The 13,076-nt window shown below is 42.0% G+C and overlaps 1 protein-coding gene across 1 annotated transcript in view; it reads left to right on the top strand.

The window, feature by feature from the left end:
* Positions 1-12,526, top strand: part of LOC141129619 (vomeronasal type-2 receptor 116-like) — an 89,732-nt gene extending 77,206 nt beyond the window's left edge. The window contains exon 4 of the mRNA XM_073617715.1: positions 11,637-12,526. Within this exon, the coding sequence (XP_073473816.1) occupies positions 11,637-12,526 (890 nt within the window). The remainder of the gene's footprint in view (positions 1-11,636) is intronic.
* Positions 12,527-13,076: the final 550 nt, after the last annotated feature.

The raw sequence follows: 13,076 nt of genomic DNA, 5'->3' as shown, positions 1-13,076 counted from the left end.
ATGGACAGAGTCAGCTGACTCTATCCATACACAAAGGAAGGAGGAGGGGGACGGAGGAACTGAGGGGGAGAACGGAGGGGACAGATAAGGAGAGAGGAACGGAGGGGGACAGATAAGGAGAGAGGAATGCAGGGGACAGCGGAGAGGCACAGAGGAGCGGAGGGGGCATGGAGGAGGATGCAGTGACAGTCAGCGGTGACCGATCACCGCTGTATGTCACTAAAGCTGGTGAAAGCCGCTGGGGGAGAATCTTGTAACTCCCCCACGCGCTGATCACAGCTGTCTTCCAGGTATCGGGGGAAGCATCGGGAGCATTTGCCCGAGTACAAGTACTTGGGCAAATGCTCGGTATCGGTGCCGATACCGATACTAGTATCGGTATCGGGACAACCCTAATATATACCGTATTTATCGGCGTATAACAAGCACTTTTTTCCCCTTAAAATCAGGGGAAAATCACAGGTGCGTGTTATTGCGATCCTGAGCTCGGCTCTTCTCGGCCACTTTCAGCTTCACTCGAGCGCCGCCCGAACCTAGCCGAGTGTACTCGGCTAGGTTCGGATAGCTCCGCTCACAGTCACGCCCATCCCGGACGGGACTACGAGTGGAGCCAAAAGTGAACGAGAGCTGCCGAGAAGAGCCGAGGATCGGCTCTGTGTATTTTGGCTCCGGCGGCACCATTTTCAAATCGCGGTCGGCGATTTTGAAGCTCAGATCGCAGGGGATCACAGGATTTTGCGAGCTGCAAGGCTGCACTGGGGCAAGGCTGCACTGGGATAAGGCTGCAATGGACACTGGGGAAGGCTGCACTGACAAGGCTGCACTGACATGGCTGCACTGGGGCAAGGCTGCACTGAGAAGGCTGCAATGATGGGCATTTAAATGTAAGTTTTTTCCCTTAAACTTCCCTCCTAAAAGTTTTTTTTTCCTTAAAATTCCCTCCTAAACATGGGGTGCGTGTTATACGCCGATAAATACGGTAATTTTTTTTGTTTTTTTCTCTTCTATTGTTTTTTTATGCTTTTCTTTTCTATTATTTTATATTCTATAACAGTCTTTTCAATTCAAATTCATTCTATACGAAATTCGAATTTCGGTACATGGCTTCTGAAGTTTGAATTTCATATAGAATGAATTCGAATTTGAATAGAAAAGATAGAAAACAGAATAGAAGAAAATATAACATATATATTATATTTTCTTCTATTCTGTTCTATTGTTTTTCTAGTCTATTCTTTTCTATTATTTTCTGTTCTAATCTTTTCTATTCAAATTCGAATTCATTCTATACGAAATTCAAACTTCAGAAGCCATGTACCGAAATTCGAATTTCGTATAGAATGAATTTGAATTTGAATTGAAAAGACTATTATAAAATATAAAATAATAGAAAAGAAAAGCATAAAAAAACAATAGAAGAGAATAAAATATATATATATATATATATATATATATATATATATATATTTATATATATATATTCTATTGCTTTATTATTTTATATTCTATCTTATTGTTTTTTTTAGAAAAACGTTTTCTATTTTTTTCGAATTCGATTCGAATATGTTTTCGAATATGTTTTTGAATTCGATTCGAATATGTTTTCGAATTCGTTCGTTTTTTTTCGGATTCGTTTAAATTCTTTACTTTTGTAATTCGGAAATTCGGATGCATCCGAATTTCCGAATAATGAAAAGTTCGTCTGAATTTCGATTCGGAACGAAACTAAATGCACATGCCTAGAGGTATGTAATAGACACAGGTAGGCATGCACAGGACACAGGGAGGTATGTAATAGACACAGGTAGGAATGCACAGGACACAGGGAGGTATGTAATAGACACAGGTAGGAATGCACAGGACACAGGGAGGTATGTAATAGACACAGGTAGGCATGCACAGGACACAGGGAGGTATGTAATAGACACAGGTAGGAATGCACAGGACACAGGGAGGTATGTAATAGACACAGGTAGGCATGCACAGGACACAGGGAGGTATGTAATAGACACAGGTAGGCATGAACAGGACACAGGGAGGTATGTAATAGACACAGGTAGGCATGCACAGGACACAGGGAGGTATGTAATAGACCAAGGTAGGCATGCACAGGACACAGAGAGGTATGCAATAGACACAGGTAGGAATGCACAGGACACAGGGAGGTATGCAATAGACACAGTGAGGTATGCAGCTGCAGATGGGCATTGTTGACCCTCTTTTCCACTTACAGTAGCTGCTGCATTTCTCACCCTTGGCTTATAGTCGAGTCAATACGTTTTCACAGTTTTTTGTGGTAAATTAGGGGCCTCGGCTTATATTCAGATCGACCTATACTCGAGTATATACGGTACTCAAATTTAACTAACAACACAGACTTTTTTTCTGTTGAAAACTGGGACAAATGCATCAACAACTTACATAAATGTACAAGATCAATCACAAATAAAGAGACGGCATTAAATTATTCACCAGATGGTGCTATACCCCGGTTAAACTTCATGCCATTTTCCCCACAATCCCTCAGATATGTTTCAGAGGCTGGAACTCCATGGATTCATTTTCTCACATTTTTTGGAATTGTGAGAAGATTACAAATATATGGAAACAAATAGAAACATTTGCATCTAAAAGTTTAAATAGTAGTATAAATCTAACTCTATACAACTGTCTCCTATTTGCCCCATCATTGGGCTTCCCACCCATAATATGAGGCCAGTCCACACAATTTGTGTAGCAATTCACTGGTTGATGGCATTCCACTGGAAATCACCATCCGTTCCTCTAGCACATTTGAAAACTATAATCAACAATATTATATCTTATGGAAAAAATATTTCACACACTACAGAATACTAATCATTTATATAATAAAAAAATGGGACCCTTGGTTTAAACATTCCAAACTCCTGTTCAATCCTGAATGATATTACTAGTCACAGAAAACCGAAGAGTATTATATGTTGTGTTAATGTATAACAAGCATAATGGTTATATTTAATGTGTTTATAGACTAAAGCAAAGTATATCTACCTTAATACACAAAATCTTCTGATTTTCCTTATATGCAAGTTGCTTGTATTATATTTATCTAGACATATGACAACTCTTTTTGTACCACCTTTGTGTACCCAATAAAAATAGTTTGTAAAAAAAAAGTGATTTAAAAAGGATCCAATAAAACTATGTGATAATAAATGGCTTCAAGTGATTGCTATCCTTAAATAAGACAGTTTTTTGGCATGATCAGTCATATTTTCAATATTAATGCCAAAATTTCACAATTTCTGCCAGGGTGTCAGTGTTAATTTTGGCAGTAAATGTCAATTTAGTCTTAGGACTAAAATGGCATTTTAGTTTTAGTCCCATTTTAGTCCTCTGCAATTGTTTTAGTTTTAGTCGTATTTAGTCGACTAAATCTCCAGTACATTTTAGTCGACTAAAACTCATTTTAGTCGTCTAAAATCTAATAGGTATATTTGAATTGTAATGCATTAGTTAGCATTTCTCTACAATTTCCAAACTCATTATATACTGCTGGAGTGAAAAATCTAATATGTTATTTTTTACAGCATTGAGGTATGAACATGCACTACAGACCAATGTTAATTTTGAAGTCAAATTTCAATTTAGTTTTAGTCTTTTGACTAAAATGGCATTTTAATTTTAGTCCCAAGTTAGTCTTTTGACTAAAATGACATTTTAGTTTTAGTCATCTCAGTTGTTTTAGTTTTAGTCGTATTTTAGTCGACTAAAATAATAATTTAGTCAACTAAAATGTTTTAGTTGTTTTAGTTGACAAAATTAACACTGCAGGGTGTGCAAACTTTTGAGCAAAACTGTACTTCTAATCCTAGAGTCTAACAGAAAAACAGAATGGTAAATCAGTTGCTAAAATTTGACAACTGAATTCTTAAAGTGTATGTCAGGGCAAAACAAACATACAGGACATCTCTGCAATATATGAACATTTCTCAATGTTTTACGCCTTGAAGACCCAATAGTAAATTACTTTTTGATCTGCCAGAAATGCTCTGCCAGAAACTGGCGGTGTCTCCAAGATGGCAAGGGGAGAGGACACATAGTAGCAGTGCTCTGTCAGTCTGGATCAATTATCCTTCATTTCCCGGTGTGGTGAGAATTACAGACCCTGGAATCTATTCCCCTACCTCAACACTGCTCCTGGGAACATGACCAGGGGGAAAAGCCAGCCTCCTACACACTGCACGGGGGTTTCAACCGACTGCTAGGTTGCAAAGGGAAACCCTGTATCCGGTGGCATCTTAGCCTACATGGCCACACAGACGGAGCTGCAACTCGCGGCCTCAGTGGAGCTTTCTGCAGTCAGGCAGACCACTATAACATGTCAGACTACCCTGTTAGACAAAAAAATGCAGACCAGCATTGGTTTTATCCGAAAAGACTTGGACTCCTTCAGGGAACGAGTAACGGAGGTGGAACAGAGAGTATCCTCCACGTAGGATAAGGTGCCTACTTAAAGTAAAGCCCCTGGAGGCGTGGGCTGAAGATGTGGAGAAACACAATAGGTGGAACAATCTCTGGATTCTATGCCTCTCGGAGGGGGTGGAGGGTGCTAATCCTACCGCCTTTATGGAAAAACTTCTGCAACAGGTGTTACCGAATGCTAGGTTTTTCTCCCTCTCTGTAGAATGAGCCCATTGCATACCATCTGCCCGGGGTCCTCTTGGGGCCATTCTAAACACCATTCTTTTTAAATTGTTGCACTTTCGAGATCGTGACCTAGTGCTGAGAAAGGCCCATGCCCAGGGTGAACTGCACTATGAGAATGCCAAACTTCTGCTATTCCCTGATTACTCTGTGGAGACGCAGTGACAGGGGAAATAATTTGATTTGGTGCGGGCCCAACTTCGCGCAAAAGAGCTGAAGTACAGTATGCTTTTCTCTGCCTGTCTACGTGTAGAGGATGGAGAATTGGTCTGTTTTTTTTTTACCTCTCCGGAAGATGATTCGGCCTGTCTGGACACCATTAGTCTCTGTGAGCTGCTTCTACCTTGCATTGTGCCTTCTTTACTGCCTTCTCCTACATACTGAATGGGATATGTTATGAGGCCCCACTTTGGCCCCGATGGATCATGCATTCTGAAGTTGTGCTCCTTACCTAATCCTTTTACTTCTGACAATTTGATTTGTGGAATATCCTGGGCCTGCACCTCTGTCAAATGACTTGCCCTGTGCCTGGTGAGTCCGGCTGTCCTCTCCGGGTTCACTGTTGAGTTGTCCACTATGGAAATTATGCTGGATTTAAGGTTTGAGCATTGGCTAGTTCTCCTGGAGTTATTGACCCTTGGGCTCCTGTAGGCTCTTGATTTAACTTTGGGGTTCAGAACTTTAGGGACGTTTGAACCATTCTAATGGAACATTTTTTTGTTGGTAACCTTGTTCTAAGCCTTTGGCTGGGTGATTACACCCACAATTCTTTCTGGGCGCCATTGATGGACTCTAAGTACACTCTGCTACATTACCGGTGCTTGCACTGGTCATACTGATCAGCTGGTTCTTGCTAACGTAATCCCCTAGTTGGCAAATTCGCCATTTTTGGGTTGGGTATGAGACCTCCCCTGGTTGTTCTGGGGTTGGTAGGGTTGGGGGGTGGAATGTTGGCTTTTTTGTTGTCTGGTTAATTTGGTACATGGTATTTTGCACTTTTTCCAGTAACTTAACGTGCACCCTAGATGTCTTTATATGTCGTTTTTTTTGTGTGCAGGTGCCACTGACTTTCCGGGCCCTGCCGTTCCCTGTTCTCTTAGCCATGGCACATTAGAAACTAGAATTGATAATTGCAAAAAAATCTCCTGGAATGTGCATGGGCTGAATCCTCAGGCCAAGGGGTCCCTGGTATTTCAATTCTTACAGAAACACCCCCGGCATATCTGTATTCTGCCAGAGACCCATTTGGTAGGCGGGAGGGTACTCAGCCTTAAAAAGCCCTGGGTGGGTTACCACTATCATTCGATGCATACTAATTTCTCCAGAGGGGTGAGCTGTTTGGTTCACAAATCTCTCCCATTCAAATTGCTAGATATGGTACACTGGACTCGGATGGTCGGTGTGTGATTATTCATGCAGTTGTACACAGTCTGGAGATGGTATTGGTGGGGCTTTATCTCTCTCCTGCAACACTGATCTGACAATTGTGTAATATATTGGCTAAGTTGGCTTCTTTTTCTACTGATAATATCTTAATTAAAGGGGACTTTAATATGGTTCCGGACCCTAGATGGGATATAATGTCCACTACTGCCTCTTCTGACCTGTTGGCCTGGGCAGAAACCTTTCACCTTGTGGATGTCTGCCGGTGGAGAAATCCCTGTTTGACATCCTACACTTGTCACTCGGCCACATATAAGATATTCTCACATATGAATTTTTTTTTTTTTTGCGGCAGGACCAATCTTATCCAGGGTCCAAGATATTATTTTCCCCTGGGGTATCTCGGATTGTACCCATATTGCCTTGTGTTTTGGTATCTCTGTGCCTTCTGTGGAGGGCTTGTGGAGGTTGTCACAATTCTGGTTGTCCAATCAGAGAGTTGATATGTCATACCGTAGTGACCTCTTAGATTTTTGGAACAAAATGGATGTTTCTATTTTCCTTTCTGTGACCCGGGATGCATTCAAGCGTTACATGGTTACATAGTAGGTGAGGTTGAAAAAAGACACAAGTCCATCAAGTCCAACCTATGTGTGTGATTATATGTCAGTATTACATTGTATATCCCTATATGTTGCGGTCGTTCAGGTCGTTTTACGTAGTTTAAGATTAAACCTCTTTTTTCTCATTTTAATCAGTGGCCACGTGTTTTCTTAAACTCCCATCCCAAAAGTTTTCTGCCTATTGTGGGCTCACTAGTATGGTATTTGTAAATTGAAATCATATACCCTCCCAAGCGTCTCTTCTCCAGAGAGAATAAGTTCAGTGCTCGCAACCTTTCCTCTTAACTAATATCCTCCAGACCCTTTATTAGCTTTGTTGCCCTTCTTTGTAGTCGCTCCATTTCCAGTACATCCTTCCTGAGGACTGATGCCCAGAATTGGACAGCATACTCCAGGTGCAGCCGGACCAGAGTCTTGTAGAGCAGGAGAATTATTGTTTTATCTCTGAAGTTGATCCCCTTTTTAATGCATGACAATATTCTGTTTGCTTTGTTAGCAGCTTGGCATTGCATACGATTGCTGAGCCTATCATCTACTAGGACCCCCATGTCCTTTTCCATCCTAGATTCCCCCAGAGGTCCCCCCCCCCAGTGTATAGATTGCATTCATATTTTTGCCACCCAAATGCATTATTTTACATTTTTCTACATTGAACCTCATTTGCTATGTAGTTGCCCATCCCATTAATTTGTTCAGATCTTTTTGCAAGGTTTCCACATCCTGCGGAGAAGTTATTGCCCTGCTTAGCTTAGTATCGTCCACAAATACAGAGATTGAACTGTTTACCCCATCCTCCAGGTCATTTATGAACAAAATAAATAGGATTGGTCCCAGCACAGAACCTGGTTAGACTCCATGCTATTATACAGAGGTTAAAGATGGAGCTGAGCGCTGACTTAACCACAACAGAACTTAAAGCCTCTACACTAGAGACTGATTATGCACAATTGCAGGACCTCTGACCAGGATCTGCACCTGCAGGGGGCCCTGCAAGAGGTTAGTCTCCTCTGTACCAAAGCCACAAAGGTACATCTACTACATCAGACCCAGCGGATTTTCGAACAAGGGGCAAGGACGGGGCGTCTCTTGGCTTGGCTAGCTAGAGAACAATCTGATCCCATATTGCTGGCCCTGATGGAGTAGTACTGACAGACCCAGCTCAGATAAATAAGTGCTTTGTTACCTACTACCAAGATCTATATGCTACCAAGGCTACACGCTCCGAGGAGGAAATGTTTGTGTACCTGTACCTAGTTTGATACCTACTTATAGGGATAGGATGGATGGTCCCATAACCTTGGAAGAATTGCAACTTGCTGTTCAATCTCTCCAGTCAGGGAAAACCCCGGACCCTGATGGGTTCCCGCCGGAATTTTCGTTACTTAATGTTGATGCTAAAATCCCAGTGAAGGTTTTAGCTGCTCATCTTAATAAGGTTATCAGCGCTTTGGTGCATCGGGACCAGACTAGGTTAATGCCGGGTAGGGGAACGGACATCAATACTGATAGATTATTTACCCATGTGGCCAGAGCAAATGAGCACAGCCAGTGCGTAGTGGCCTCTTTGGATGCCGAAAAGGCTGTTAATTCTGTAAAGTGGTCTTACCTCTGGGCTGTCCTTCATAAATTTAAACAAAACGCATTTAGTGCCTTGAGGAGATTCAGTTCGCATTTGCAGCGCTTTACAAATCATTCATTCATTCATTCATTCATTCATTCATAAATTTGGGTTTGGTCCTAATTTTATTGCATGGATTTGTATGCTATATTCTGCTCCATTAGCTAGAATACGTATGGATAACTCTCTGTCCCTGCCTTTCTCCCCTTGGTAGGGGTACCAGACAGGATTTTCCATTGTCCCCTGGCCTGTTCGCCCTAGCAATGGAACCCTTGGCAGCCATGAGCAGGATTGCCAACTCTATTAGAGGTATCACTGTGGGGGTGATAAAAGAAAAAATATTGTTATATGCTGACAACACCCTTCTTTACATGACTAATGTTACCTCCTCACTGCCTGCGGCCCTTCACATTTTAGACTTATTTTGCTCTTACTCGGGTATCAAAATTAATTTTGGGAAGTCCCTTCTATTCCCACATCATCCAGCCCACCCTAGACCACCATCGGGAACCCCGCTTAGTTGGGTTGCAGAGTTAAAATACCTTGGCATTAAGGTTGGTGGGAAGCTGACTCTATACTATGATCTTAACCTGGCACCCCTGCTGCGTCAATTTTCCCAGCAATGCATGTCCTGGTTTTCTCTGCCGCTCATGCCAGTAGGTAGAGTCAACTTAGTCACACATGGTGTACTTGCCGAAATTTCTATATTTTTTTTTTTTGTAACTACCCTATACCTTTATTGTTATTATATAGTATAAATATTATTGGACGGCAGTGCTAGGCACTGTTAGATGGTGGTTCTCCCAACCGAAGGACAACCCTGCTGTGACTTTGGAGATCATATGCAACACTTAGTAATCTGGTCTTTAGGGGTCCTAAGGCCCATCCCAAGATTACGACCTTAATGCTTAATGTTCACCACTGTGAAGGTCTGGCATAGAGCATGGGCCACATATCATAGCCCGGAGACTTTCTTCCCTCATATCCCTCTGTGGGGTAACCCATCCCTCCCGCACATGTGCAAAATTCCGGATCCTAGTGTATGGACCTCTAGGGGTGTAGTGGGTCTTCAACATATAGTATAGTAGGGTCATCTGAGGACATTCCCTGAACTTAATACAGCTTACCACTTACCTAAGTAGATGTTGTTTTAGGTACCTGCAGCTTATGCATGACTCTAGAGTATGACACTATAAAAAGGATGTTGACCTCCAGTGTGATGGATAAATCTCTTTCCGCTCTCTAACTACGCTTGTCTTTGGCTTATGCAGCCAAAGAGAGTCAATTATATTTCAGATGGCATGCTGATATCCCTACTTTGGAGGAGGATGAATCGGAGGATTGCTTGGGATCTTACAGTATATCACTACTATGTTATTAGCCAGGGATAGATTTATCCAACTCAAGCTCCTGCATAGGGTTTATTATACCCCCCAGCACCTAGGTGTCAGTTCTAGGATCCCTTTAGGACCCAGCACAACTCATCTGACACAGCCTTTACCTGGGAAACAATGATTGGCCAGCTCACCTTTAAATAACTTGCATCAGCATACAATCATTGCTCGTGTTAGAGTTTACCTAGTGTTTGATCCAGTTGATATCTGCTCTGTGTATTTCGTGTATGACCTGGCTCGTTTGACCCTGTTTGCTTGCTTCTGATTCGGTACCGTTTGGACTCTGATCTTCCTGTGTATGACCCAGCTTGCCTAGACTACATTTTGCCTGATTCTACTAGTACCTTCATCTACAGCGGTGAACTACAAGCACCAGACATCTATCCTCACCTGCAGCGGTGAACTACAAACACCAGACACCATCTATCCTCATCTGCAGCGGTGAACTACAAACACCAGACACCATCTATCCTCATCTGCAGTGGTGAACTACAAACACCAGACACCATCTATCCTCATCTGCAGTGGTGAACTACAAACACCAGACACCATCTATCCTCATCTGCAGTGGTGAACTACAAGGTCCAGCAAACATCTACCTACATCTACAGCGGTGAACTACAAGTCCCAGCTGACCTGCTCTGCTCAGACCTGCTCATGGTATGTGCTCTTGTTCTTTGAACTCTTTGCATAATCAGAACACCTGAACTGTTACCTGTTATATGCTCTAGCCTGACACTAGCAACCATTTACCCATCTGTTTCTTCGGCTTGCCCACAGTTTCAGGCCTTGGAGGCCTCGTTTCTTCCTATGGTATGGTCTTGTGCATCCTTACAGTTGTTCGGGACGCAGGTGGTGTCTGATGTTAACTCGGTGTGTGGTTTGACTCTCGGATTGGACCCCAAAGTATTGTTAAATGTTTTTGACGACTCTCATATGAGTAGATATCTGAAACTTTTTGTTTGCTATACTTCGTTTTATGCATTCATGGAGATACTCCTATGCTGAAAGTCCTCTCCGCCTGCCACGGCCACTTCCTGGTGCTCTACTGTGAATCAGTATAAGCTTACCTTCTTAACCGAAAGTGCCCTAGGAAATTTGATCAAATTTGGTCCGCCTGGATAGATTCCTGGGGTACAGGGGCAGACTAAAGGCTCTAGCCTGTTCAAGCTGCTAATGTTAAGCACTTATTCCCTAAGTTGGGTATTTGATAAATGTTGTGTTGGTTCCCCTCTTTGGTTCCCTCCCCTTACCTCCCCCCTCTGTTCCTTCCTTACTACCTCCCCCTTTCCTAATCCCTTCCTCTCTTTCCTCCCATCCTTACCCCTTTCTCCTTACTCTCCCCTTCTTCTGCCCTTCCTCCCCCAATTTTTCCACATAGATGTCACTCAATTCTAGCAACTATGTTTGGGATTTTCATCCCTATGTCAGTATATAACTTATGTCTGTTGCCTTGAATGCTTGTACTATGTACCTATGATTTTCTCTTTTCTGTTGGTACTTCAATCAAAATAATTTCTGTTTAAAAAAAACAACTCAAACTATCCTCCTATCCAGTTCTCCACAACATAGAGACTAACCACTCTATGAACGCAAATAAGAGAAGGTAATTTTCAGGGTTTTTCAGGGTTTTCAGACAATTGAAATTGAAACTCCCCATTATCATCACTTTTCTGCCCTTAACACATTGGTGTAGCTCTGCATAGAAACCAATCAGCTTCCAGGTTTTATTGTCAACGCTGAAGTTAGAAGCTGATTGGCTAGATAGATAGATAGATAGATAGATAGATAGATAGATAGATAGATAGATAGATAGATAGATAGATAGATAGATAGATAGATAGATATTTTTTTTATCTCTTCCACAATGCTCTGATGGGAATCCCATTGCTATCTGTGCTCATTGTGTTTATATTGATCTTCCTGCAGACAGTGAAAACTGCATGAAATGTCCTGATGAAGAATGGCCAAATGAGAAGAAGGATCGGTGTGTTCCAAAACTGGTAGAATTTCTTTCCTACACTGATACCATTGTTGCAGTATTTTCAGCTGTCTCCATATTCTGTTATCTTCTGACTGGTTTAATATTGGGGATATTTATACATTACCAGGACACCCCCATTGTTAAAGCTAATAACCGGAACCTGAGCTATCTTCTCCTGGTCTCCATCATGCTGAGCTTCCTCTGTGTCTTCTTGTTCCTCGGCCATCCAGTAGATGTGACCTGCATGCTCCGTGTCTCCTCTTTTGGTGTCATCTTCTCAGTTGCCGTCTCTTCTCTTCTTGCCAAAAGTATCATGGTGTGTATTGCTTTTAAAGCCACCAAACCTGGGAGCCCCTGGAGGAAATGGATTGGAGCCAAGCTGCCCAATTTTATCATTTGTGTCTTTTCACTGGTGCAAGTCATAATCTGTGTCACTTGGTTGTCTACTTCTCCCCCTTTCCAGGATCAGGACACTCACACTTATCAGGGGAAGATTATCATTCAGTGTAATGAGGGTTCAGTTATCGGCTTCTACTCTGTCCTGGGATATATGGGCCTTCTGGCAGCTGTGAGTTTTGTTATCGCTTTCTTAGCCAGGACATTACCGGACAGTTTTAACGAGGCCAAGTACATCACCTTCAGCATGCTGGTGTTCTGCAGTGTCTGGATTGCCATGATCCCGGCCTATCTGAGCACCAGAGGAAAATATATGGTGGCTGTGGAGATTTTTGCTCTAATAGCCTCAAGTTCTGGACTTCTTGGCTGTATATTTTTCCCAAAATGTTACATAATTCTGTTCAGACCAGACCTGAATACAAAAACATTTATCCACTAATATTTATGGAACAACACTGGGTTACAAGTGGTTAGAGCATTATCTCTATTTTTGTTAATCTTAGTATTTTGCTAGTGCATTGAGAATGAACACTGTTATATATAAATATTTGATACTTACCTTCCAGAGGATGGTGAGTTACATTTTTGCTCTGGACACCGCTGGTATCAGACACTTTGGATTTGTTGGAAACCTTGTTCCCTGCTGGGTGTAGTTGTTCTTCCCACCAGCCGTTCCATTACTACAGAACAATGTAGTCATAGTGAGGAGAAACCACAGTGACCAGAGGGGGACAAAGTATCCAAAACATCCTAAAGTGTCAGATACCTGAGACAGCCATCACCCATCACAGATTTCACTCACCACCTTCCCAGAAGATAAATATTAAACATGTTCTTTTATAGGCTGATTGTAATATCATTATTTTAGTGTTGGGGTCACTTTAATTATATTGTATGTAGATGTGTCCAGCTATATTAATAAATACATTTTGTTGGTGCCTTCAAAAATAATTTTTAATATTAAAGTTGATGGAAGCATGTACTCAGTA

This window comes from Aquarana catesbeiana, linkage group LG02, assembly GCF_042186555.1.
Source record: "Aquarana catesbeiana isolate 2022-GZ linkage group LG02, ASM4218655v1, whole genome shotgun sequence".
NCBI lineage: Eukaryota > Metazoa > Chordata > Amphibia > Anura > Ranidae > Aquarana > Aquarana catesbeiana.
Note: the sequence above shows the minus strand (reverse complement) of the source record. Positions and strands in the feature narration are given on the sequence as shown.